This window comes from Lepus europaeus, chromosome 2 (assembly GCF_033115175.1).
Source record: "Lepus europaeus isolate LE1 chromosome 2, mLepTim1.pri, whole genome shotgun sequence".
Taxonomy (NCBI): Eukaryota; Metazoa; Chordata; class Mammalia; order Lagomorpha; family Leporidae; genus Lepus; species Lepus europaeus.
The window spans coordinates 68,070,327-68,097,754 of NC_084828.1; the positions used below are offsets into that span (position 1 = coordinate 68,070,327).

Here is a 27,428-nt window from a genome sequence, read left to right on the forward strand (position 1 = left end):
ACCAACAGTGGGTTAGTGTCCCTTTTTCCCCACATCCTTGCCAGCATCTGTTGTTGGTAGATTTCTGTATGTGAGCCATTCTAACTGGGGTGAAGTGGAATCTCATTGTGGTTTTGATTTGCATTTCTCTGATTGCTAGTGATCCTGAACATTTTTTCATGTGTCTGTTAGGCATTTGGATTTCCTCTTTTGAAAAATGTCTATTGAGGTCCTTGGCCCATCTTTTAAGTGGGTTGTTTGTTTTGTTTTTGTGGAGTTTCTTGATCTCTTTGTAGATTCTTGTTATTAATCCTTTATCAGTTGCACAGTTTGCAAATATTTTTTCCCATTCTGTTGGTTGCCTCTTCACTTTCCTAACTGTTTCTTTTGCAATACAAGAACTTCTCAATTTGATGTAATCCCAATTGTTAATTTTGGCTTTTACTAGGCAACACAATTTTAAAAAATATTTATTTATGGGAATGGCACTGTGGTGTAGTGGTATAGTAGGCTAAGCCTCTGCCTGCTGTGCCAGCTTCCCATATGGGCACTGGTTCTAGTCCCAGCTGCTCCTCTTCCCATCCAACTTTCTGCTATGGCCTGAGAAAGCAGTGGAAGATGGCCTAAGCACTTGGGCTCCTGCACCCACGTAGGAGACGGGGAAGAAACTCCTGGCTCCTGGCCTCAGATCGGCCCAGCTCTGGTCATTGAGGAGTGGACTAGCAGATGGAAGAACTTTGTCTCTCTCCCCCCTCCCCTTAACTCTACTTCTCAAATAAAATCTCTTAAAATATTTATATATTTGTTATATTTTATTTCAAAGAGAGACAGAGACACAAACAGAGGGAGGGAGAGATCTTCCATTCCCTGGTTCACTTTCCCAATGTTCCCAAGAGCCAGGGCTAAGCTAGACTGAAGGCAGGAGCCCAAAATTCAACCAGGGTCTCCCACGTGGGTGACAGGGACTTAAGTACTGGAGCCATCACCTGCTTCCTCTCAGGATGCATATTCCCAGGAAGCTGCAATCAGGAGATGGAACAGAAGCTCCAGTATTGGATATGGGTGTGCCAAGAGGTGTCTTAATCAATGCATCAAATGTTGCCCTAAGAAACAATCATTATTGCACAGTAAATTTAACTGCAGAGCTCATTTGTTTTCCATGGTTATTTATCATTTCTAAGGTTATTTTTACTTTTTTATTTTTGTATTCTGAGCAATTAGGTAGATGGCTTTGCAATTATGGAGGAAGGCACAGGAGGAGGAGATTTGGGACAAGAGAATGAAGTTGGCTTTAGAAATGCTAAGTAGAGGCAAAGAAGGTAAATTGACATAGCTCTCCTTTGAGATCCTGGGGTTTTAAAAGGGCTGGGGACGTCCCTAGTCTTCTGCAGGGGATGATGGAGCTGGCCTTGGGCATCCTCGCCCCCTGGTGGCTAAAAGAGGAACGTGTTCTTAAGACACAGTGATGGCCTTTTTTTTTTTTTTTTAATTAAACTTTTATTTAATGAATATAAATTTCCAAAGTACAGCTTATGGGTTACAATGGCTTCCCCCTCCCAAAACTATGGCCTTCTAAATAGAACAGAGGCTGGGTCAAACACTATGAAAAGGTGCTTAAATGAGTTTGATTTGTTACCTGTGCAGAAAGTCACACTTTGGAGAGGGCAGAATACAGAAGTTAAGATTGATCCAAGTCTTTAAAGAGAGCAATCGGGGTAATTCTGCCTCACAGACAGATAAATGAAAGTAACTCAAGAATTGCTACAGAAGTAAGGCTGTATTTGAATTCAAGAAATAATGCCTGCATTTGGAGGTAAGGATCTTCAGTTTGCAGGTGGATTTTCTCCTTGCTAGATGTTAGAGCATGGCCCTGCAACCTGCAAGGTGCGGTGGAAGGAAGTTGAATTTGAAAGACTTCAGACATTTCAATTCTTTTGCAGGTAAACCTGGTTTACACAACCTCTGCCTTCTCCAAATTTTACAAGCAGTCTGTTGTTGCTGATGTCAGGTAAAGCCTGTCCCTTGTTTTGAGATTTCTGTCTTCACTGCTATAAATTCTCCTTAAGGCTGTGGAAGGGCTGAGTTTGTACCTTTCTCAAGTGTCTCAGCTTAATCTTCTATGCCACAGCACCCTCTCCTCAATTCCCATCTGCTCCCCATTGTGGAAATCCCAAACTCCATATCAGTGCTGCTGGGCTAAATGGCCATAAGCATGGCTACCATATTGGCTGGAGGTGGAGGTGAAAGTAAAGCTCAGACCATGATTTCTCAAAATGTGTTCAATGAAGTGGTCACTAGAGATTTTAAGAGGGAAAAAAAAAGATTTCAAGGTCAAATAGTTTTTAGGAAAAATTGTGCATGGTGTATTAGATCCCACCTTGGCTACCTCCATTGTATCCACAGAGTCACAATCCATTTTGACCTACTAGAGGCACTGAGAAGTCTTGCATAAAGCAATTGTGAACTTCCCTTCACCTCCCACTCCCCAATTATTTACTACTCTCTTTTGTCTTTCATAAAACATGATAGTATTTGTGCAGTTAGGAGTTCAAGCTTTGAGGTGAGAGTGAATACCAAATATCCATGGAGATAGTATACCCTCCACTGAGATATAACTATACAACAATGATTTTAAACTTGAATATAGCATAGTCATCAGAATGCATGTCACATGATGCTTTTCCTTCCAATCCCCAAAATACAGACCAATGACCACTCAGAGAAGGGAATTGGGTTTAGCTGATGAATGTGTTCTCCCAGCCTTTTCTGTTGGGGAACTGCCTCCCTGTGAAAAGTCTACATCCCAAGAAGTATCCCTGAGTCTCTCTCTCTCTCTTTATTTATTTCTACTATAGCAGCAACAACAAAGGTGGCCTCCTTGTCCACTTTTGGATTGTGTTTGTCATGCCCCATGCCAAGGGCCACTTCTTCTGTGAGGACTGTGTGGCAGCCATCTTGAAGGACTCCATCCAGACGAGCATCATCAACCGGACCTCTGTGGGGAGCTTGCAGGGTCTGGCTGTGGACATGGACTCTGTGGTACTAAATGGTGATTGTTGCCTAACTTTCCTCTCAGCCTTCCTTCCTTATGCTTGTCACCATGGTAGTCAACCTTGCAATCTAGTTTCCTCCTCCACAATCCCAGTGGCCCAGGGTTGCTGAAGTCAGTGGGACTATGTTGATTAAGGAAACTGGTAAATATATACATATCGTACAGTGATTGAACAATAGAACTGAGGACAAAATATGCATAAAATCCAATTTATTAATATGTAACTCTCCTTACATCTATTTGGCTCAAGCATTGTCAAACTAAGTTCCTAAGGAATGAAGTCTTGGAGAAAGAAAAAATTTGCTGAGGCTTATCTTGTCTCTTCCCTTGTCCATAAAGAAATGTACCTAGATTATGTAGCAGTGCCCCGTGTTCCAAAATTGCTTGCTACATAGCCTTGTCAAGTGCAAACTTAATCCTCTGTCCAGACAGTCAAATGGTTTAATTTTGGTGTATTCCCAAGCATCCCAAGTGTATACAGCTTTTATTATATACATATGCACACACATATATATATGAAATAAATGTATACGTATATGCTAGCCGTACAGTAGTTAGCTGATACATATACACACATGAATGGATGAAGAACCTCTAGTGAAAAAGCCTGCATCATCTTTACCATTTCAGACACAGGACTGATTATTACGTTTGTTTTGGTTGCCTTTTTACCTTAAAAATATTTGAAATGTGTAACTGTGAACGATTTTAAGGGTGCAGAAGTAAAGAGAAGATTATAATGAACTCTAGTATATCCTTTATTCAGCTTCAGCTTCAACAACTATCAACTTATTGTAGTCCTATTGGATCGCTAAATACCTGAACAACCTCCCACATCCTCACTGGGTATTTTAAAACAAATCGCAGATATGTTTGGTTGCTTTTGAAGAAAAGGACTGGAAATAATTTTTACTAAGCAAAATGCTAGCAACATGAAATCAAGGTGCTAACAGGCTCTGTTCCATGTGCTTTCTTAATGCAGCGGGGCTTCGATCAGATTACTCTTCAACAATAGGATCTGGTAAATTTTTGCATGTGGTCTCTCTTCTTTCCCCCAGTTCTCACTTATATCCTTTTTGCTTATAATTCTTCTTTTCTAATTATGATGCTTTTTGGTGCTCTTTTAGTTGCCAGAGGCATAAATCCATTCAAACTCGCTCAAGCACAAAAGAGATTTGACTGACTCATACACCTAGGATAGATATGGAATATTCTGGCTTCAGGTGTGGCTGGATCTAGGTTCTAAAAGAAAATATTAGAACTCTCTATCTCTGCCTTCTGTTGAGGCTTCATTATCAATTTCTTTTTTCTATTGTGGTGGCAAAAATGGCCACCAGCATATCCAAGTGTATAATTTCTTATTTTCTCAATCATCATGGAAACCACCCCCTTTCCCTGCACACACACAATATTTTCTGGCAGTGCTAGCAGAATTCTTGAGACTTCAGACTGGGTTTCATTGTCCATATTGGCTGACATCCCACTCCTGAACTAATTTCTTATTTTATGTATATAAAAGGCAAGGGGGAGTGGAAGGAGAGAGAGAGAGAGAGAGAGAGAGAGAGAGAGAGAGAGAGAGAGAGAGAGAGAGATCTTATTTGCTGGTTCATTCCTCAAATTCTCACAGTCACCAAGGCTGGTTCAGGACAAATCAGGAACTGGAAACTCCATCCAGGTCTCCCTTGTGGGTGGCAGGGACCCAACCACTTGAGCCATCATCTGCTGCCTCCCAGGGTTTGCATTAGCAGGAAGCTGGAATTGGGAGTGGAACCCAGACACTCTAATAAAGAATATGGGTGCCCTGAGCAGCATCATAACTGCTGTGCCAAATGCATGATCCTCAGGCAACTTCTTTGACTTTGGCCAGTCTGAGTCATGTACCCGCCTCTATAGCTGGGGGTGAGTTTAACCCCCATCAAACTATATAGACGTGGGGCTGGTGCTGTGGTGCAGCAGGTTAAAGCCCCAGCCTGCAGCTACGGCATTCCATATGGGCGCCGGTTTGAGTCCCAGCTGCTCTTTCAATCCAGCTCTCTGCTAAGGCCTGGGAAAGCAGTAGAAGATGGCCCAAGTCCTTGGACCCCTGCACCCACATGAGAGACCCAGAAGAAGCTCCTGGCTTCAGATCAGCTCAGCTCTGGTCATTGTGGTCATTTGAGAAGTAAACCAGCAGATGGAAGACCTCTCTCTCTCTCTCTCTCTGGCTCTCCTCTCTCTCTGTAACTCTTCTTTCAAATAAGTAAAATAAATCTTAAAAAAGAAAAAGAGAAAACTATATAGACAGGGCAGGGACAGTGTCTCCAGGTAAAATCTAGGTGCTGTTGCAGGAGAGTGGGGATTGGATGTGAGGCTGGCAAAGTCAGCAGACCTTCTCCACCTCAGGTCCTTTGCTCTTTACTTTTCTGTAAAGATTGCTAGAACAGTCATTTCTAAGGAAACAAAACAGAAAAAAAGAGAAAGTGCTGTCTCCACAGACAAAGGTTGCTCTCAGTACTTCTACGCAGATCATCTGTCCCTCCGCTACCCTCTAGAGATTTCTGCGACCTCAGGGAGGCTAATGTGTCACTTCAAGCTGGTGGCCATTATGGGATACCTGATCCGTCTCTCGATTGAATCCGTCGAAATCGAAGCCGACAACTGTGTCACCGACTCCTTGGCCATTTATGACTCCCTCTTGCCAATCCGGAGCACCATCTTGTACAGGTACCACCCAGGCACTCTTTGTTGGTGGGCTGAAGTTTCTGTTATACGGTTTCTGGATTCCGCTTAGATTTCTTTGGGTATCACGGCATCGGAGACTGAGCCTTGCTTCATTTAGCGCCCCATGTACTTCAGCTCCTTTCCAGAGCCTTTGACCTCAATGTTTGCTACTTAAAGCGTGTGAGACTCAAAATCAGCACAGCAAGAGCTTCAGCCAATGTGCCTGCAATATGAGATATTTTGTGGAATTTTACTCTTATTGAGATCACTGTGAAGCCCAACTGCTTTTTTTTATTTTTTTTTAAGATTTATTTATTTATTTGAAAGTCAGAGTTACACAGAGAGAGGAGAGGCAGAGGGGGGGGGTCTTCTATCCGATGGTTCACTTCCCAATTGGCCACAACGGCCAGAGCTGCGCTGATCTGAAGCCAGGAGCCAGGGTCTCCCACGTGGGTGCAGAGGCCCAAGGACTTGGGTCATCTTCCACTGCTTTCCCAGGCCACAGAAGAGAGCTGGATTGGAAGAGGAGCAGCCGGGACTAGAACCAGTGCCCAAATGGGATGCCGGCTCTTCAGGCCACGGTATTAACCTGCTGTGCCACGGCGCTGGCCCCGAAAGATTTATTTTTGTGTTTTTGAAAGAATTACAGAGCGAGGGAGAGAGAGCGAGGGGGAGAGAGAGAGAGAGAGAAAGAGAGAGAGAGTCTCCCATCCTCTGATTCACTCTCCAAATGGCCACAACAGCTGGAGATGAGCTAATTGGAAGTTAGGAATCAGGAGCTTCTTCTGGGTCTCCCGCATGGATGCAGGGCCCAAGGACTTGGGCCGTCTTCTACTACTTTCCTGGGCCATAACAGAGAGCTGGATCAGAAGAGGAGCAGCCGGGACTAGAACTGGCGCTGATATGGGATCCTGGCACTCCAGGCCGAGGCTTTAACTTACGGCGCCATAGTGCCAGCCCTCCAACTGCTTTAATAGAGTATAAAAATAAATATCTTTGCACAGTATTAATAAAATGGTAGAATTGTTTTCCTTATTACAAAGATGACATATGTTCACTGCAGAAAATGAGGTCAGGCAGTAAAAACAGTATTAACTACTTCAAAAACAAGCATTACCCAGAACAAATTTCTGTTTTAGCATAAGTCCTTTCATTCATGAATATCTGATTGCAAAAAATATGCACTAATACATATCCTGTGTTTTTTACCTATTAGTAGACATTTGTTTATGAATACTTAATATTTGATAAGCTAATAATGAGTTAGTCTTTGTTAAGAAATTATTGTTACCTAATGTGCTAAATGGCTACATGAATTATGTTTTTTTAAAAATTGTATTCTCTTATTTTTGTTTTATTTGAAAAAGAGAAAGAGAGACAGAGAAGGGAGAAAGATCTTTGATCTACCTGTGCACGTCCCAAATGCCAGCAAGAGCTGGGGCTGGGCCAGGCCAAAGCCAGGAGTCTGGACTGCCATTTAAATCTTTCATGTGGGTGGCAGGGACCCCACCCCCACCCCGAGTCATCATCTGTTGCCTCCCAGGGCGTGCATTAGCAGGAAGCTGGGATCAATCGTGGAGCCAGGACTGGAACCAGGCGCTCCGACATGGGATGAGAGCATCCCGAGTGGCATCTTAACTGCTGTGCAGATGCCTGCCCTTATTTACTGCTTGTAACTGCTTATATATGTAGGTAGCAGTACTTCATGTGTGTTTGTATGTATGTATTCATATTTTGGGTTATGGATGTACATGGCTTAAAATTCAAATCCGATGGGAGGATATTCTGTGAAAAGTAGGTTTGCACTAGCTCCCATTCCTCAGTCCTTGCTGTCAGTTTCTTTTCATCATTTCAGACATTGGATTATCTCACTTACTGCTCACCACAGTACAGTGAGAAGCACACTGTTATTGGGAAGCTATTGCTTTCTAAGAGACGGTCGCCCAGCATTGTTATCCAGCTAAATGATGGAGCTGTTTTGAGCCCAGTTCTCCTCAGCTCAGTGCCCTTGATCTTAGTGTTGAATGCATGGCTTTTATATCTTGTTTGCTCTCAAGAGGGTCCAGTGGTGGCCATGCAGGAGAATCCTTTGATGTTCATTACTAGACAGAAATTTCTGTCTTTCAGCTCTGTTTCATTGGTAGTTCCCTGTGGTTATTGATAGATGAAGATCTGGCTGGCAGAGACTGATTTACAGGATCCATGTGGATGGTTCCGGAAATGTGTGGAATTAGTGTTGGATGGAAGCCATTCCTCAAATAATCTGTTGTTCCTGTACTTTTGTTTTGTTGTTCGATTTCAGAATTTGTGAACCTACGAGGACATTAATGTCATTTGTTTCTACAAATAATCTCATGCTGGTGACATTTAAATCTCCTCATATAAGAAGGCTATCGGGAATCCGGGCATATTTTGAGGTCATTCCAGAACAAAGTAAGTCTTCTCCAATTACAAAGAAAAAGAAAAGAAAAGTCACTTTTGGACATATTAACAGAGCTTGAAGATAAAAGCATTCATCTTTCCTGAGACTGTGCTTTAACGTTTGGGGTACTAGTGAGGGACTCTGCGTCAGGGTCCAGCCAGAGAACAGATGCTGCATTAGTGATTTTAACCCTGTGAATTTAATGAGGAGCTCGTAACATAAAGTGTTCATCAGGTAGGCAACAAGAGAAGACCTGAAAGGTATCATGGATGGTGTACACACAGAAAGCAACAGTGACTCAGGGCTGGGGAAGGCAGGTGCGAATGATCACACAGTGGGGCTATGGGAGGGGCCTCTGTGGAGGGGTTGCTGTGCTGTGTTACAGGTGTCTCTGAGGTCAGAGCTACATTTTAAAAGAGAGTAATAGCAACCTTCAGATCTGCCGCCAAAACATATGGTTTGAAAGCAAATTTATTTTGGGAACGAAGTATTTTAGCTACATATCAGTAAGGTGCTTTTTTTAAAAAAAAAATCAAAATTCAAAAAAAAGTACCAGCTTATTGGTCAAGGAGGAATGTATTTGTAATTAAAGAAATGCATTTGTGTGTTTTCCTCTTAAATCATTCTGTGTTACTGGATATCTTTTTCAGAGTGTGAAAACACGGTGCTGATCAAAGAAATCACTAGCTTTGAAGGGAAGATGTTGAGTCCATATTACCCAAGCTACTACCCTCCAAAGTGCAAGTGTACCTGGAAATTTCAGGTAGCTGAGTCTTACCAGTGTCTTAGAGAAACATTGCTATTCTGTTTCTAGCACTGCTTTTTTGAATACCATCATCTTATTTTTCATATTACAAAATGATTATCATTGAATTTTTAAAATTTAAACTTTATTGACATATTTTACCCAATTTTCCTGGAATTTCAACTCTCTGCCCACCAATCAACTTCTTTTAATAGAGCTTATTTCTCCAGTTAATTTTATTTGTGCAAAATAATGCAAAAGCATTGTTGCAGGATCAAAGAATTATTTTTGTTATGACAGAGATAATTTCTCAGTTCTTAATTAATCCATTATAATGGAAATAGTTAATAATAAACTGGATTAGGCAATATACATTTTTGTTTTATAAGCAAACCAGAGCACAAATTTGTATGAAATACATACATCTCCCTCTGATGTTAGATATGGCATTCCTCTTTTTTTTTTTTTTTTGAAAAAAAAATTGTTTATTTGAAAAGCAATTACAGGGAGACAGAGACATTTTTCATTCACTATTTCACTCCTTAAATGGCTGAAGTGTCTAGGACTGGGCCAAATAGAAGCCGCGAGCTAGGAATTCCATCCAAGTCTTCCTCATGAGTGGCAGGGACCCAAGTGCCTGGGCCATCTTCTGCTGCCCTCCCAGGCAGCAGGTACATTAGCAGGTATCTGGATTGGAGGAGGAGCGGCCAGGATTTGAAACAGTGCTTCAGTGTAAGATGTCTTCTTGTCACAATGCCACTCCCTGCCCCCTTAGACTGTAAGCTGTTTTTCTTTCTCTGACTGTAGTATCATGTGGAGGTAGGGCTACCTTTGCTCACTAGTATATATGTTGTTATTGTGTGGAGAGAGCCATTTGGATGCATGTGGCAAGCAGTATGTAGTTTGCGTTCATTCAGTGTGTTCTTGAGGGACCACAGTGGGCCAGGCACACAGGGACTATTCTACACACTGAGAGTCCACGGAACCTGGCAACAAAAGGTCCTGCTCTCGGAGAGCTTACCTCCCAGTAGCAGGAGGTAGGCAGCAGACAAGGCCAGTGTATGCAAGATATCAAAAGGAGAGACAGTGCTATGGAGAAATATAAAGCAGGAAGGAGGCACTATATGATGAGTGGGAGTGGGGGATGTGAAGGGTAGCAAGGCAGGGACTTTTTATTTTGAGTGGGAAGGTTAGAGAAACTCTCAATGACAAAGGAGCATTTGCTAAGAAACCTGAGAGATGAGGAAGCTAGCCGCATGGATACCCAGGATAAGGCAGTGGCAGAAGGAGGCATGTATGTTGACTTGTGCATGGCCTTACCAGTTAGATTGTTAACATAATTTCATTTTCTACCCAAATCATTGGTGTCAACATCCTGATGACTTGTATCCTTATTTATTTATTTATTTTTTTTACCATTATCACAAACATTTCCAAAATAATTAAAAGGTAGAGGTGCTGGCCACTGGCTTACTGTGCTTTTCAAGGCCCCAGCTGAGCAGATCATCTAAGGGCTGGAGGGAGGTGTGGAGAGGAGGTGCAAGCAGGGGTTGGGGGAGGATAAGGAGATAACATCAAATCCCTGTGGCTTCAACTCCCCCCAGCCCAGGCTTCTCTTAGGTTAGTCAGAAGGAGAAAGGCACCATTCTCAAAAGCCCTGTGAAATGTTTGGGCTTCTTGGAGATACACTGGATCATGACTCCATGGTAACCCATAAGCTTCGGATGAAAGCACCTAATGTCACTGTAATCTTTAGCCATGATGTAAATAAGAAGATCACTTCAGAAATGAGGATCTGGAAATGCTGATGCAAAGAAGTCTTATTAGGAAAAGGCCACATCCCTGAGGGAACGAGGAGTGGGAGAGGGGAGACGGGGGACACGTGGCTGACCTTGTCTCCCAGCGTCAAGGTTTGTCGTCTTTGGTGGGAGGTTAAATGAAGCCCTTCCTGTTTCTGAGGGCTTTGAACAGCCACCTCCAGCACTGTGAGAGTACACTCTGAATGGAAATCAGTGTTAAAACATTTTTTCACCTATAAAATAGCTTCAACTCAACCAAAAACAACTAAGAACCAGATGACTCAACTAACAAAAATATGGACTCAAGTCATGGTAAAACTTTTTTTAATCCAAAAGCTGATTTTTTTTCTCCAAAATCCCTTTTAGGGTCTGGTCCTATTTCCAAAGTTTACTGAAGAGCAATCAACCCTGTTTGCAAACTCACTGTCAGTTGAGTTTTGAGGTTTTGTGTATCTGCAAAGAATTAGCTCTTACTCCACCGTAAACAGCATCAGATTCCTGTATCCACTCAGTAAATACCAATCAAATGCCTGCTGTGTGTCAGGCTCCACTTAACACCACTGAATATCAAGATAAAGTCCTTGCTCCCCCCAGAGCTTACAGACTACAGGGGAAGAGGGAACAACCACTAAAACCATAAAAAGCATGCTGAGTTTATAAAATTTGTCTACATTGGCTTAGCACTGTAGTGTTTCCAGCACACCTATTCTTATTTGCTCCTCCAAACATACATGGATGTAGGAGAGCTGTTCTCATCACGTTTATAGAAAAGAAGCAGAGATGGGGGCAAATCATTTGCCAGAAGTTAATCACATAGTGGTGAGCCAGGTAGGACTAGAAGAATCACACCACCTCCATAAGTCAGTTCAGTTCCTCCCTGCCTTGTCTACAGAAGTTCGGCTTCCTGGGTTTCAGAGCAATCACTTAGCTGAATGTTTACTTCCCTCTCCCTTCCTTCTTTGTGTATCCCACTAATTGCGTTTTGGAATCTTAGAAAATGGAGCAGTGCTTTGAATTGTTTCATCACAAATGTCATCAGCCCAACATCATAAAGTTTAGGTCCACCCAATGTGAGCAGGGATTACTAAGGGCTGTGTAAGTCCCCTCCTCCCATTGCTTGGGAAATGGACAGGATTCCCCAAAGGGAGAGCCTCTTTCCCTACTCCCATGAAGGAAATATGCAAGCATTTTTGCCACAGGGATTTCTAGTGCTCATCTGAATGGGGTTCTGGGGTTGCATGAGCATTTGCACAACCACTGGCAAATTCGGAGTCTGTTCTGCATTGTGTTGCCATCACTGACTAAAGAAATATTTATTATTACAGGTCTCAATCATGAGAATTCCTCCCTTAACCTGGTTAAGTTTCCCAATGCTAAGGCAAGGTAGTACGGAACAGAAGTATAGGGAGATAGTAAACTTACTTTCTTGTTCATTTGTCGAAACAGCTTGAAATACAAGGCAACGGTGCTTCTTTCCCTCACTTTCAAGCAGAAATACCCCTTGACCAACCTGAGTACAAATGTAGAATTGTGTGCAGTTCTGAGTCAGTGCAATACACATGCAACAGAATCTCTTTTCTTTTACTATGGAGAGACTCAATGAATTGGGGGAGGCGCATAAAATACACTTTATTTTGAAGTAATGGAGCATAGTGAAAATGCCCAAGTTTATTGATAGAATATTGGAATGGAAAGTGTTCTTACACTATAGTATTTACTTTGTTACAAAAGATATTCTTAGTTTGCATGTGTATGTATATTTATGCTATATATATGCTTATAAATATATTGTAATGTAAAGAAATAACCAAATGACAAGATTGGCCTCAGGAGTCCTGGGCTTTTGGTGAACATAAGGCAATCCTGTACCTATTGAGCCCAGAACATTTGTGTTCATGGGACGGGGGTGGGGTGGGGGGCAGCTTTGGAGGAATATAGGACTGGTTTGAACCTCTGGTCTGCATTTCCTCACCATGGGAAAGGAACTGATCTTTTGTTAGCCTTGCCTTCTTCTATAAAATGGAAATCATACCACTTGCCTAACACAGTGGCTGTGATGCTTAAATGAGAAAGAGGGGCGGGCATTGGGCCAACTGGTTAGGCTGCTGCTTAGGAACCCTGGATCCCATATCAGGTCCCAATTTGCTCCCAATTCCAACTTCCTGGTAATGCACACCCTGGGAGGCAGTAGGTGGGGACTGGAATACTTGGCACACACCACCCACCTGGGAGATCTCGCTTCAGTTCCCAGCTCATGACATTAGCCTGGCCCAGCCTCAGCTGCTGTAGGCTTGTGAGGCGTGAACCAGCATGGGAGTTCTCTGACTTTATCTCTCTATGTATCTCTGCCTGTCAAATAAAACAGAGAGAGAGAGAGAGAGAGAGAGAGAGAGATCTGCCTCTTGAAAGCAGGTGGCAAAAGTCGGTTTGCCATATTAAGTGTATATTAAGCACACATGCAAGTATAACATACATAATGACATAATTAAAAAAAATCTGTCAGAGCATTAAAAGACATTGGGTAAAACTCATTTAAAGAAAAAGATCATAAAATTTAATTACAAACTATTACCTAAAACTTAACTTTATCTTGCTCTCAAAAGCAATTAAATGAACCAAAAAAAAAAAAAAATCGCAATAAAGCTGAACAGAAAGGAAACTTTGTTCCAAGTCAGCGTAAGCAAAAGCAAAGTAGGATTCACAGTCCCAGGCAACATGAAATCAGGACAACAGTATCCTTGATTTTAAAGTAAGAGAAGGAAGGCGATCTACAATGATAGAGAGGAAGTCCACCAGATCTGATTATGACAAGCATTTACACAGCAAACGACGTAGCATCCATACCCATAAAACAACACAGGGGGCTGGCGCTGTGGCACAGAAGTTTAAGCCTCTGTCTGCAGTGCTGGCATCCCACATGGGTGCTGGTTTGAATCTCTGACGCTCCACTTCCGATCTGCTCCCTGCAGGAAAGCAGCGGAAGATGGCCCAAGTACTTGGGCCCCTGCACTCTCCTGAGAGACCAGGAAGAAGCACCTGGCTCATAGCTCCTGGCTCCTGGCTCCTAGCTCCTGGCTTCTGGCTTCGGCCTGGCCCAGACTCTGCTGTTGTAGCCATTTGGAGAGTGAACCATCAGATGCAAGATTTCTCTCTCTGTATTTCTGCCTTTCAAATAAATATATCTTAAGAAGCAACAACAACAAGAACACAATGTAGAAAGACAAAGATAGGGGACACTGTTTAAAAAAAGTTTTAGTTCCCTTTTTCTTGGCTCAAGACAGAGGTAGTGAGCGACAATAAGTAAGGGTGGAAAGGACATGAACCACTAGAATGAGCTTTGAAGAATAAGCAGAGAATACTTTTTTCATGTGGCTGTGGAACATTCACAAATTTTATCACAACAAAATACATAATAAATTTAAAAAATAAAAGCAGTATAGTCATCATTTATCTAATTAGAATTTGAAAACTTGGAAATGAATGAACTAAAACTTGACTTCCTGAAAATGTGGAAAACCTCTGGTAAAGGATTGTGAAGTCATGTGAAAATCCAAACAAAAGCTTTGCCACATTGGCTGTAATGTGTGTGGTGCATGTCACCCAGTGCAATATGTAGGTCAGGTCATGTGTGTGTGTGTGTGTGTGTGTGTGGGCTCACGTACTTAGGTGACTCTCTTTCAACCTTTTCTGAGAAAACGAAGGATGACTCAGTAACAGCCTTCGTGGATACCTAGGTTCCTTAAAAGAGAACATTGATTCATTTCTCCTCTTTCTTAAGAATGTGAGTGATGCTTTAAATAAACCAAATCATTATTTTCACTGAAAGAGGGAAGTGTTTACAGTAATTAACTAGTGAGTGTTTTCTTTTTTCTTTTTCTTTTTTTGATAGGCAGAGTGGACAGTGAGAGAGAGAGACAGAGAGAAAGGTCTTCCTTTTCCTTTGGTTCACCCTCCAATGGCCGCCGCGGCCGGCGCACAGTGCTGATCCGAAGGCAGGAGCCAGGTGCTTCTCCTGGTCTCCCATGGGGTGCAGGGCCCAAGGACTTGGGCCATCCTCCACTGCACTCCTGGGCCACAGCAGAGAGCTGGCCTGGAAGAGGGGCAACCGGGACAGAATCCGGCGCCCCGACCGGGACTAGAATCCGGTGTGCCGGTGCCACAAGGCGGAGGATTAGCCTATTGAGCACGGCGCCGGCCACTAGTGAGTGTTTTCAAACTTACGACCTTCCAACAGGAGGAAATTGAGTCCCAGAGATGCTGCCACGTCTCACCTCACCCAGTTGCTCCCTGGGGTCCGGGCTGCTTGTTTCCTTCTCCCTTTTTTAAAAGATGTTATTTAAGTTACACAAGTTTCATGTATTTCATAAATACACATTTAGGAACAGAGTGGTACTTCCCACCCTACCCTCTCTCCCGCCACCCACACTCCAACCTTTTTTCCTCCTCCCTCTCCCATTCCCACTCTTAATTTTTACAAAGATCTATTTTCAGTTTACTTGATGTCCTTCCCTCTTTTTAAAAATTTGCTTATTTTTTTATTTAAGAAGCATACAGAGTGAGAGCAAGAGCGAGAGCGAGAGAAAGAGCGAGAGCGAGAGCGAGAGTTTCCTGTTTGTTTCTTCACTTCCCAAATGCCTGAAATGGCGAGGTCTGGCTGGGTAGAAGTCAGAAGCCAAGAACTCAATCCAAGTCTCTTACATATATGGGAGGAACCCAACCACTTGAGACATCACCACTACATCCTAGGGTCTGCATTAGCAGGAAGCGGGAACCAGGAACCATAGTCGCTTTTTTTTTTTTTAATTTCATAAATGTGAATTTACAAAGTGCAACTTTTGTATTGTTGTGGCTTCCCCCCCCAACCTCCCTCCCTCCCGTGGCCCTCCCCTCTCCCTCTCCCATCCCGCCCTTTATCGAGTTTCATTTTCAATTACCTTCATATACTGAAGATCAACTTAGTATATACTAAGCAAGGATTTCAACAGGCTGCCCTCACACAACCACACAAGGTATAGGGTATTGTTCGACTAGTAGTGTTTTTAAGTTTCATAGTAAAACACATTAAGGACAGAGATCCTACGTGGGGAGCATGTACCCAGTGACTCCCGTTGTTGATTTAACAATTGGCACTCTTATTTATGATGTCAGCAATCACCCGAGACTCTTGCTATGAGCTGTCTAGGCTATGGAAGTCCCTTGAGTTCACTGACTCTGAACTTGTTTAGTCAAGGCCGTGTCACAGTGGAGGTTCCTTCTTCCTCCCTTCAGAGAAAGGTGCCTCTCTCCTTGATGGCCTGTTCCTTCTGCTGGGGTCTTGTTCACCAGGGTCTTTCATTTAGATTGTTTTTTGCCACCGTGTAATGGCTTTCCATGCCTGTGAGACTCTCATGGACCTTTTAGCCAGATCCGAATGTCCCAAGGGTTGATTCTGAGGCAGGAGTGCTGTTTTGGGCGTTTGCCATTCTATGAGTCTGCTGTGTGTCCTGCTTCCCCCGCAGGATCATTCTCTCCCTTTTAATTCTATCCTTCATTATTTGCTTACACTGGTCTTATTTGTGTAATCTCTTCGACACATACCCTATCTTTTTGATCGGTTGTGTATTTATACTTATCACTTCACCAAGTGTGCTGGCATTGGTACCTGCCTCCTTGGTAAGATTGATTTGAAATCCCCTGGCACATTTCTAGTTCCACCATTGGAGGTAAGTCCGAGTGAGCATGTGGCAACCTATATATCTCCTCCCTCTCTTATTCCCACTCCTATGTTTAACATAGATCACTTTTCTGTTAATTTTAAACGCCTAAGAATGATTGTGCATTGATTACAGAGTTCAACCAGTGGTCTTATGTAGAACAAACAGAGCAACAACAACAACAACCACAACAACAAAAATACTAAAAGGAATAAAATAGTAAGTTGTTCCTCAACAGTCTAGACAAGGGCTGATCCTGTCATTGTCTCTCATAGTGTCCATTTCACTTCAATGGGTATCATTTTAGATGCTCGTTTAGTTGCCATCGATCAGGGAGAACATATGATATTTGTCCCTTTAGGACTGGCTTATTTCACTCAGCATGATGTTTTCCAGCTTCCTCCATTTTGTTGTAAATGCCCGATTTCATTGTTTTTTTACTGCTGTATAGTGTTCCATAGAGTACATACCCCATAGTTTCTTTATCCAGTCATCTGTTGATGGACATTTAGGTTGATTCCATGTCTTAGCTATTGTGAATTGAGCTGCAACAAATATTGAGGTGCAAATGGCTCTTTTTTTCTCCCCTTTCATTCCATTTGGGTAAATTCCAAGGAGTGGGATGGCTGGGTCCTGTGGTAGTGCTATATTCAGGTTTCTGAGGACTCTCCAAACTGTCTTCAATAGTGGCTTTACCAGTTTGCATTCCCACCAACAGTGGATTAGTGTCCCTTTTTCCCCGCATATTCGCCAGCATTTGTTGTTGTAGATTTCTGTATGTAAGCCAATCTAACCGGGGTGAGGTGAAACCTCATTGTGGTTTTGATCTGCATTTCCCTGATGGCTAGGGATCCTGAGCATTTTTTCATGTGTCTGTTGGCCATTTGGATTTCCTCTTTTGAAAAATGTCTGTTAAGGTCCTTGGCCCATTTTTTTTATTGGGTTGTTTGTTTTGATTCTGTGGTGTTTTTTGATCATTTTGTAGATTCTAGTTGTTAATCCTTTATCTGTTGTGTAATTTGCGAATAACGTCTCCCATTCTGTTGGTTGCCTCTTCACTTTCCTGACTGTTTCCTTCGCTGTAAAGAAACTCTTCAATTTGAGGTAATCCCATTTGTTTATTTTATCTCTGATTACCCGTGCCTCTGGGGTCTTCTCCAGGAATTCTTCGCCTGTTCCAATATCTTGAAGGGTTTCCCCTATGCTCTCAATTAGTTTCATGGTGTTGCGGCGCATCTCTAGTTCTTTGATCCATGTTGAGTGGATTTTTGTATAAGGTGTAAGATAGGGGTCTTGCTTCATACTTCGACATGTGGACATCCAGTTTTCCCAACACCATTTGTTGAAGAGGCTGTCCTTATTCCAGGGGTTGGTTTTAGGTCCTTTGTCGAATATGAGTTGGTTATAGATGTTTGGATTGATCTCCGGTGTTTCTATTCTGTTCCATTGGTCTATCCCTCTGTTTTTGTACCAGTACCAGACTGTTTTGATTATAACTGCCCTGTAGTATGTCTTGAAGTCTGGAATTGTGATGCCTCCGGCCTTATTTTTATTGTAAAGGATTGCTTTAGCTATTCTCGGTCTCCTGTTTCTCCATATGAATTTCAGCATCGTTTTTTCTAGGTCTTTGAAGAATGACTTTGGTATTTTGATTGGTATTGCATTGAACTTGTAAATTGCTTTTGGGAGAATGGACATTTTGATGATATTGATTCTTCCAATCCATGAGCATGGCAGGTTTTTCCATTTTTTTGTGTCATCTTCTATTTCTTTCTTTAGTGTTTTGTAATTTTCATCATAGAGGTCTTTGACATCCTTGGTTAAATTTATTCCAAGATACTTTATTGTTTTTGTGGCTATTGTGAATGGGATTGATCTTAGAAGTTCTTCCTCGGCCCTGGCATTATCTGTGTATACGAAGGCTGTTGATTTCTGAGCGTTGACTTTGTATCCTGCTACTTTACCAAACTCTTCTATGAGTTCCAATAGTCTCTTATAGGAGTTTATCGGGCTCCCTATATATAGTATCATGTCATCTGCAAATAAGGATAGTTTAACTTCCTCCTTCCCCATTTGTATGCCTTTAATTTCTTTTTCTTGCCTGATGGCCCTGGCTAACACTTCTAGGACTATATTGAACAGCAATGGTGAGAGTGGGCATCCCTGTCTGGTGCCAGTTTTCAATGGAAATGCCTCCAACTTTTCCCCATTCAATATGATGCTGGCCATTGGTTTATCATATACTGCCTTAATTGTGTTGAGGATTGTTCCTTCTAACCCCAATTTGCTTAGGGTTTTCATCTTGAAAGGATGTTGTATTTTGTCGAATGCTTTCTCTGCATTTATTGAAATAATCATATGATTTTTGTTTCTCAATTTATTAATGTGATGTATTACATTGACTTTCACATAGTCATTCTAATGTGGGAGTGCAGGTGTCCTAACCAGTTTCTTAAGTGCTAGGACAAACACCCAACCCTGTTTCCTTCCCTTCGTTACCCATATGGTCTCCTCCTTAGTCCAGTTTGTGTAAGGTGCTGGTCTTCCCCACCAAGGGCCATAGGGCACAAGGAATAGAATGTCCTTAAAACAACAAGCCAAAGGGGTGAGTAGTGAGTGTGGGAAAGGAATTTTAGTTTGAAACATGCTCTTTGAATGAAGCATATTCTGACTTGATTTTTTTTTTTTCACAGACTCCCCTATCGACTCTTGGCATAGCACTGAAATTCCATAACTATTCAATAACCAAGAAGAACGTGAAAGGATGTGAACATGGATGGTGGGAAATTAATGAGCACATGTAAGTGATTCCCATATGTGAGGAATCTGATGAAAACTTCCCTGCTTGGGTTTTTTGTGCCCCAAATAGTTTATACTTAATTATATACAGAGAAGGAAACTGAAGGACACAGGAGTTAGTAACTTGCTCAAGCACACTCAGCTCTTGTGTGACTGAGGAAGGATTCAAACCCATTTTTAGGGCACCTACTCCACTGCTGTGTGCTGCAGGGCTATTGATGTGTATAACTGAGACTCTACAAAAGTAATTGGCATCAAGAGTTTCCAGATCTCAGAGCCATGGGGAAAAAGAATAAACAGGGTCTGTGGGTACCAAAGTTAGAAGCCGATTCTTTGCAGTGGGAGATGCTGGGTTGGCTAGGCGGGGTCCTAAGGCTTTGGAGTGAGTGAAGCTAATCAGAAAGGAAGCCAGAGAAATCTAGGTGCTTGGGTTTCCTGAACCAACCTAGTAGGTCTTCACTCTTAATTTTTTCCTTAGTTGTTCCTTATTTGCTTCTAAAGCCCCAATAGACATCCAACTGAATTAAAAGATACAGAAGGACCCATTGTCATGGCAGCAGAACAGCTTCCCAGTTAAGTTTCAGAAAGAATTCTGTGGGGTTAAAGACCTGGGCTGCCATGCACTGTGACTCCCTAGAAGAAAGCTTCGCTTACTAAGCATTCTTTCTCAACAACCTGCTTCCAGTTCCCTTAGAAAGATGAGTGGCAAAATAATCCTTGGTCTCGTCTTCATTGGAATATGATCCAACACATTCAAAGGTATTCTTGGATCCATTATTAAAATGTAGCCTGCAGTTCATTAGGGAGTGTAATTGAATCAAGGGTCTATTATATGAAAGTCAAAAGACCTGGGTTCAAATTCTAACCATGTTATTTAGTAGCTATCTTAAGTAGGACACATTATTTAGCTTCTTTGATGTTTAGTCTTTATTTAAAATTATTATTTCAAATTTAATTAGTTTATTTATTTGAAAAGCAGTCTGCCAAGAGAGAAAGGGAAAGACAGAAAGAGGGGGGAGAGGAGGAGGAGGAAGAGGTGGAGGAGGAGGAAGAGGAGGGGAGAGAGTGGGGGGAGGAGCCAAGAACTCCTTCTAGGTTTCCCATGTGGGTAGTGGAGACTCGAACCCTTTTTCTAGCCTCTGCTGCCTCCCAGCTGCATGAGCAAGGAGCTGAATCAGAAGCGGAATAGCCTGTACTGAAACCAGCACTCATGTATAGTATGTGGGCCTCCCAAGTGGTGGCTAAACCTCCTGCTCTGCAACACTGGCCTGTTTTTTCATTTAAAACTTCTTTATATATTTATTTGTTTGGAAGTCAGAATAACAGTGAGAGAAATGCAGAGAGAGAGAGAGAGGGAGAGGGAGAGGGAGAGAAAGAGAGAGAGAGAGAATCTTCCTTCCACTGATTCACCCCCCAAAAGCCCACAACAGCCAGGGGTGAGTCAGGCAGAAGCATAAAGCCAGGAACTCCACCCAGGTCCCCGGGTATTTGGTCACTGTCTGCTGCCCCCCAGGGTACACGTTAGCAGGAAGCTGGGTCAAAAGTGGCAATAGTACTTGAACTCAAGCACTTGGATAAGGGATGTGGGCGTCCTAGGTGGAGACTTAAACCACTATACCACAAACCCCCAACTTCACTGTGACTTTCAATCTTATAAAAGCAGCAGCAATTCCTATGTAACAAGAACTTTTTGTTATTATTTATTTTGTTAGCAGTCAATGAAATTATGTATACTACACATCAAAAATATTAGTTGTCATTAACATGAATAACGACGTTGCTTTGGGAATGATGTCAGTTTCATAAAGAGGACAGAATGCACCCCAGGCTCTCACGATACTGCATTTTGGTATCCAATTAAAACAGAGATCCAGAAAACAAGCCTTTACAAACACTTTGTGAAACTGTCAGACTATGATAGAGCCACACTTTGAAAATGGGATCCAGGTTTGGCGTCGTGGCCTAGCTGGTAAAAGCTGCCACCTGTGACACAGGCATCCTGTGTGGGTGCTGGTTCATGTCCCAGCTGCACCACTTCCAATCCAGATCCCTGCTAATGGTCTGGGAAACAGTGGAGGATGGCCTAAGTGCCTTAGCTTCTGCACCCACGAGGGAGACCTGGAAGAAGCTCTTGGCTCTTGGCTTCAGTCCAGCCCAGACTCTGTCATTGAGGTCATTTGGGGAGTGAACCAGAGGATGGAAGATCTGTTTCTCTGTGTCTCCCTCACTGTAACTCTGCCTTTCAAATGGATAGATCAATCTTAAAAAAAAAAAAAGAAAGAAAGAAAGAAAGAGAGAAAACGGGATGCTATTTTCCCCCTAATTAACAAAAACAGCAGTCTAGGGTGCGATGCAGGAGTAGTGGCTCCTCCAAGCAATGCTAGGAAGGCTCTCTAAACACTTTCCCTGAAGGGCAAGTTCAAGTAGTCTTGTGGGGTGGCTAAACTCCTCTAATTCCTTCAGGCTGATGGTACTCTCAAGATTTAAAAGGCCAACCTTTCCCTCTTATCGGTCTCTTTCATCTGAAAAGGAAAGACTAATTGAACTAATCAGACACCTTGCTGAGAAGCTAGCCTAAGGGAATGGTGCTTTAATGGGGGAGGAAGGAAAGTAATGCTGAGTGGAGGAGGCCTAACTCTTCAAGTCTTTCAGAGAATTAGGGCTGCAGGGAGCTACAAGGGCCTGTGTGGAGCTCGCAGGGGTGAATAGCCTTCCTATAAATCTTCAGCAAAGCAAAGCTCCTGAGAGGAAAGCCTTTTGCTTTGTAGAAAGTACTAGAGTTTAGCATCAGGCTAATTTGTGTCCATATGTGATTTGCTCACTTGCTATTTGGACGTCAGCAAGTCACTTCTTTATGGCTCCCTCTTCCTTCCTTGCCCTAGGTATCCATGTAAACTGATTCTTGCTGGGTTTCCCCAATCTCACAATTTAAACTTTGACTCCATAGCCACTATCATGCCTCTTTGAATACTATCTTTTATTTATTTCTATTTTAAAAAAGATTTATTTTATTTATTTGAAAGACAGAGTTACAGAGAGAAGTAGACAGAGAGAGAGGTCTTCCATCCTCTAGTTCACTCCCTAAATGGCCGCAATGGCCAGAGTTGTGCCCATCCGAAGCCAGGATCTTCCTCTAGGTCTCTCACACGGGTGCAGGGGCCCAAGGATTTGGGCCGTCTTCTACTGCTTTCCCAGGCCATAGCAGAGAGTTGGATCTGAAGAGGAGCAGCCGGGACTAGAATCAGCGCCCCTATTGGATGCTGGCACTTCAGGCCAGGGCATTAACCCGCTGCGCCACAGCCCCGGCCCCATGCATACTATCTTTTAGACCTAGCCCAAGTACAGGTGCAAAAGATCCTTTCCTGCTTGATTCCCCTTAATTCTCCCAGGTGAGGCTCTTCCTAGCAATAAAGCTCCAAATCTTAAAGGATTGAGTGATGATAATTATTTTGAAATACAGATGACATAATGATGTTTTCAGAGTAGGATTCTGATCTGAAGATGACCAACCACAGCAGACTCTGGCCCGGAAGCCTGGCTTGCCTTTCAGGTGCCTCTCACTCAGGCCCTGGCTTCCACTTGGCCAAGTGGCCACCCACAGCTGCTCTCTCTTTGCATCCCAGGGGCTGGTCTATCAGCCCATCTGTTCCTGAACTTCAGCCAACTGCAACAGACTTTCTTTCTTTCTTTCTTTTTTTTTTGACAGGCAGAGTGGATAGTGAGAGAGAGAGACAGAGAGGAAGGTCTTCCTTTTTGCCGTTGGTTCACCCTCCAATGGCCGCTGCGGACGGCGCATCTCGCTGATCCGAAGCCAGGAGCCAGGTGCTTCTCCTGGTCTCCCTTGCGGGTGCAGGGCCCAACCACTTGGGCCATCCTCCACTGCCTTCCCGGGCCATAGCAGAGAGCTGGCCTGGAAGAGGGGCAACTGGGATAGAGTCCGGCGCCCCAACCGGGACTAGAACCCGGTGTGCCGGCGCCGCAAGGCGGAGGATTAGCCTGTTAAGCCACAGCGCCGGCCTGCAACAGACTTTCTGAATAGCACCGGAATGATTTCCTCTTTCAAGCCTTGACATCATAAATGATCTGTGTGCCTCAAGGCTGGTGTCTGAACCAATGAAACTTGAGTACTTTGGGGGCCTGGAGTGATTGGCATTCATAGGTTCCAGCAGGAGATGTCTCCCTCGAGCCTTGCAGCTGCTCTCTGACTTCTGGAAAGACCTCAGTATTTTCACCCTGGGAAGCTTATCGTGGGTCTGCAGTATAATACTCCATGTTGCAGTACCCATGGTACTCATATAGTAAGAATGAACAGAAGGGGCAGTTTGTCAAGAGAACACTGGGCATCTGGGATAGGGGGCTTTTAGGTGACGAGAGGGAAGAAAAAAGTCCAGGTAGTGAGATATTGTAAGCAGGTATTTTGAAATTTTGCCAAGGACAAGCCCTGAAGTGTGCACTGGATTTCAAATTAGATTGTTATCCTTTGTGTTCTGTGTTGCTAGAATTCTTTGCATATTTTCATCCTGAGTTCACAGGATTCCACTGTGTTCTGTAGAGAGGTTGGTTTGTGGGCAGAAGTAGGTAATTTTTATTGTTACACTTTTTTTACACCAAAAAAGGAGCGAAGAATGGGAGATTACATCTGTATTCCTTTGGATCTTACCTGCAGGCAAGGAGAGCAACAGGTGGATGGCACTATTATTATTCTAATCAGCAGAGGAGCAAGCTGAATGGATAACAGCCAATAATAAGCATCTGTGCTTGTAAAAACCCAAATGACCCGAGTCAGTGAGGTCGCTGTCCACAGCAATGCCGCTGACAATCTGCATGTCCCCGACTCTTGTCTCTGCAGGTACTGCGGCTCCTACATGGATCACCAGACGATTTTCCGAGTGCCCAGCCCTCTGGTGCACATTCAGCTCCAGGGCAGCTCGAGGCTCTCAGACAAGCCACTTTTGGTAGAATATGGCAGTTACAACATCAGTCAACGTAAGCTTGGAATCAGCGTCTTCGAAAGCCTTAATATATTGTTAAATGGAGACTAACACTCTATAACTCAAACTTTGAGGATGGGATTGAATACTGCTTGATTTCTGCTATTTCATTGTATATATTTACTTTTATAATAAATTATTATGAGGGAGTTTCATATGGAAAATACATATCATGGAAAAAGTATGCATTGATTTCAAAAAAAATTTTTGCACCAAAATATATTTGTTTTCAGTCGACTTATCCATGAACTTTTTGAAGCTCCCTTGTATAGATAGTAAATACATAATACAAATAAAATAAATGTTACATAAAATTATATATTTATTGCTATATTTTAAGTTATAAAAGAAATAATATAACTTTGATATCACTGACTTATAGTTGAGAACTAATTTTTCACATCATTCTTAAAATATAGGAAGAGCTCAGGTCTTGGTTTGTTGTTCTTCATGCTAACCATCACTCTTTGTAAATATGATGTTTATGCCTACAGATAGTAGCTCCAAGGCCAACAGTTGTGACTGTGGCCTGTGAACCATGGAGAGAGTTGATTGATCAAAAGAGTTCAAATGCCAGCCCTCAGAATGTTGAACTTGAAATCCACACTGAAAATTGCTAGATTAGTAGCCAGGAAATGGTCAGCAGAAGGGAAATCATTAGCACTGGAGGGAGTAGATAATGACTTGCTGGGGAAATTCTATATTGGCTTTAACTTAAAAAAAATTTTTTTTAAGAAGGAGACAGAGTAAGATAGAGAGTGAGAGAGAGAGACAGAGAGAGAGCGAGTGAGCAAGAAACTGGTTCACTTCCCAAATTCAAGCAGGACTCTGAAGCTAGAAGCTGAAATGCAATCCAGGTCTCCCATGTGAGTGGCAGGAGAACAATTACTGTAGCCATCATGACTGCCTGAAAAGGTCTAAATTAGCAGGAAGCTGGAGTCAGGAGATGGAGGTGGGCACTGACCCAGGTGCTCTGATGCGGGACATGTGTGTCTTAACTGGTGTCTCAACTGCTGAATAAAACACCTGCCTTCATCTTACTCTTTTTTTCTATCCATGTTGCCTTTCCAGTGGCTCATCCACTCCATCATGTGCCACTGAGATGGTGGTTGGTCTGATAATGCACTCCCCCCATTATTTTGCACATAGGAGGAAGAATTTATTATTTTTAAGATGTATTTATTTATTTGAAAGTCAGAGTTACAAAGAGAGAGAGGAGAGGCAGAGAGACAGATCTTCTATCCTCTGGTTCAATCCCCAAATGGCCACAATGGTTGGAGCTGAGCCTACCCGAAGCCAGGAGCCAGGAGCTTCTTCTGGATCTACCACATGGGTACAGAGGCCCAAGAACTTGGGCCTTCCTCTGCTGCTTTCCCAGGCACATAAACAGGGAGCTGGATCAGAAGTGGAGCAGCCAGGACTCTAACCAGTGGCCATGTGGGATTCTGGCAGTGCAGATAGTGGCTTAACCCACTGTGCCGCAGTGTCAGCCCCTATTTTTTATTTGAAAGTCAGAGTTACAGAGAGAGAGAGAGAAAGAGAGAGAGAGAGAGAGAGAGAGAGAGAGAGAGATCATCCATCTGCTGCTTTACTCAGCAGATGTCTACAACTGCCAGCGCTGAGCCAGGTCAAAGCCAGTAGCTTCATCTGGGTCTCCCATGTGGCTGGCAGGGATCCAAACACTTGGGCCATCTGCTGCTTTTCCCAGGCCATTAACAGAGAGTTGGATCAGAAGTGGACCAGCCAGGGCACAAACTGGTGCCCCCAGGGCATGCAGGCACTGCAGGCAGCAACTTTACCCTCTGTGCCACAACGCCAGCCTCAGGATATATTATTTCTATAATATTTAGCTGTAAGACCAAGATTAATGATTCAAGTCTAGGCAGGGAAAGGATCTTTGATGAGCAACTTGGCTGAAGTGGAAAGGATGATGGCCATCGAGGTAGGAGGCAGGAATCCTGGATTTTGAGACCAGTCACTAATCCCTCTCTTTTCTACTTGGTAGGATCAGAATTTACAACATATTTTGGAAGAGGGATCACTTGGAAATGTGATCAAAGGTGCATACAATTGTGCATCTGATCACAGTGGATTCAGAAATACCAGGAACCCTTTTATAATTCCCCAGGGAGCGTAAAGACCGTCCCACCTCCCCTCCACATGAAGAACCTTTGGACTCTCTTAGGTTTCTCCCTGCTTTCACATTCTGCCAGTCCGTGCTAATGCCATAGAGCTGAGCCAAGGCTGTGGAGGCAGAACTCCAATTGTGCACATGAGCTGGATGTAATGCTCACTCAGAGCTTTTGTTGAGTTAATTTGCTTTTATTCTTGCTCTTTTAAGTTTTTTAGCTCCCTAGAGCCTTGATTGGATGGAGAAATGATATAATTACTGCTGCTACCTTGCCAACTTCCTAAGCACTTAACACTTCCCATTTCTTTGCTAATGTGAGCTGGTGATTTTTAGGGACCGCCCCAAGATTTTCTCTTTTTTGTTGTCTGTAGCCTGTCCTGTTGGATCTTTTAGATGCTCCTCTGGTTTGTGCGTCACTCAGGCCCAGCGCTGTGATGGAGTAAATGACTGCTTTGATGAAAGTGATGAACTTTTCTGTGGTAGGTATTCAAGCTTTTAAAATGACTTTCTTATGAATAAGTACCTTCTCACGACCATGGTTGCTGCTGGTGTGTATCCTTAGTTGTGGTAATTGTTCTCTATTGCTGCATAACAAACTACCCTAAAGCCCAGTGGCTTAAAAACAATAATTTATTCTTCATCATGCATTCTTGGGTTGTCTGGTATCTGACTGACCAAGATGGAGCTCATCTGGGTGGCTCTGCTTCCACCACTGTGTCCTCCTTACTTTGGTTCTTCCCAGGTTGGGGTCAGGCCTACTCTTTGTGGCACTTTTCTCCATTAAACCAGTGGGCTAGTCATGACAGTGAAGAAGCAAAGGAGGGGTGGGCAGGAACCCCAGGTCCTTAAGAACTGGTCTTGGAATTGGCACACCATCCTTGCAAGCTGTTGCATAGTTGAGGTCAAAGTCAGGGAGCAGGGAAATTTACTCCGCATACCTTGGAGCCACGACAAGAGTTGGATGCATCATAGTACCCTAGGGAGTGTAGATCCGTGACTAATAACTTAATCCACCACCGACTTAAACAAAGCAGTCCTGTTTGGAAGTGCAGGTCCTCAGTCCAGAGAGAAAGTCAGAATTCGCAAAGCAGCAAACTCCTTCGGCCTGCCTGTTTGT

The 27,428-nt window shown here is 43.1% G+C and overlaps 1 protein-coding gene across 2 annotated transcripts in view; it reads left to right on the forward strand.

The window, feature by feature from the left end:
* The window catches only part of TMPRSS7 (transmembrane serine protease 7), a 46,552-nt gene that overhangs the window by 8,923 nt on the left and 10,201 nt on the right, over nucleotides 1-27,428 (forward strand). The window contains exons 4-12 of one of the 2 annotated variants that reach the window (XM_062176634.1): nucleotides 1,920-1,987; nucleotides 2,835-3,028; nucleotides 4,014-4,052; nucleotides 5,506-5,734; nucleotides 8,034-8,164; nucleotides 8,804-8,916; nucleotides 19,084-19,190; nucleotides 24,039-24,175; nucleotides 26,683-26,790. In XM_062176634.1, coding sequence (XP_062032618.1) covers nucleotides 1,920-1,987; nucleotides 2,835-3,028; nucleotides 4,014-4,052; nucleotides 5,506-5,734; nucleotides 8,034-8,164; nucleotides 8,804-8,916; nucleotides 19,084-19,190; nucleotides 24,039-24,175; nucleotides 26,683-26,790 — 1,126 coding nt within the window. The remainder of the gene's footprint in view (nucleotides 1-1,919; nucleotides 1,988-2,834; nucleotides 3,029-4,013; nucleotides 4,053-5,505; nucleotides 5,735-8,033; nucleotides 8,165-8,803; nucleotides 8,917-19,083; nucleotides 19,191-24,038; nucleotides 24,176-26,682; nucleotides 26,791-27,428) is intronic. The other variant, XM_062176641.1, reaches the window with a different exon arrangement.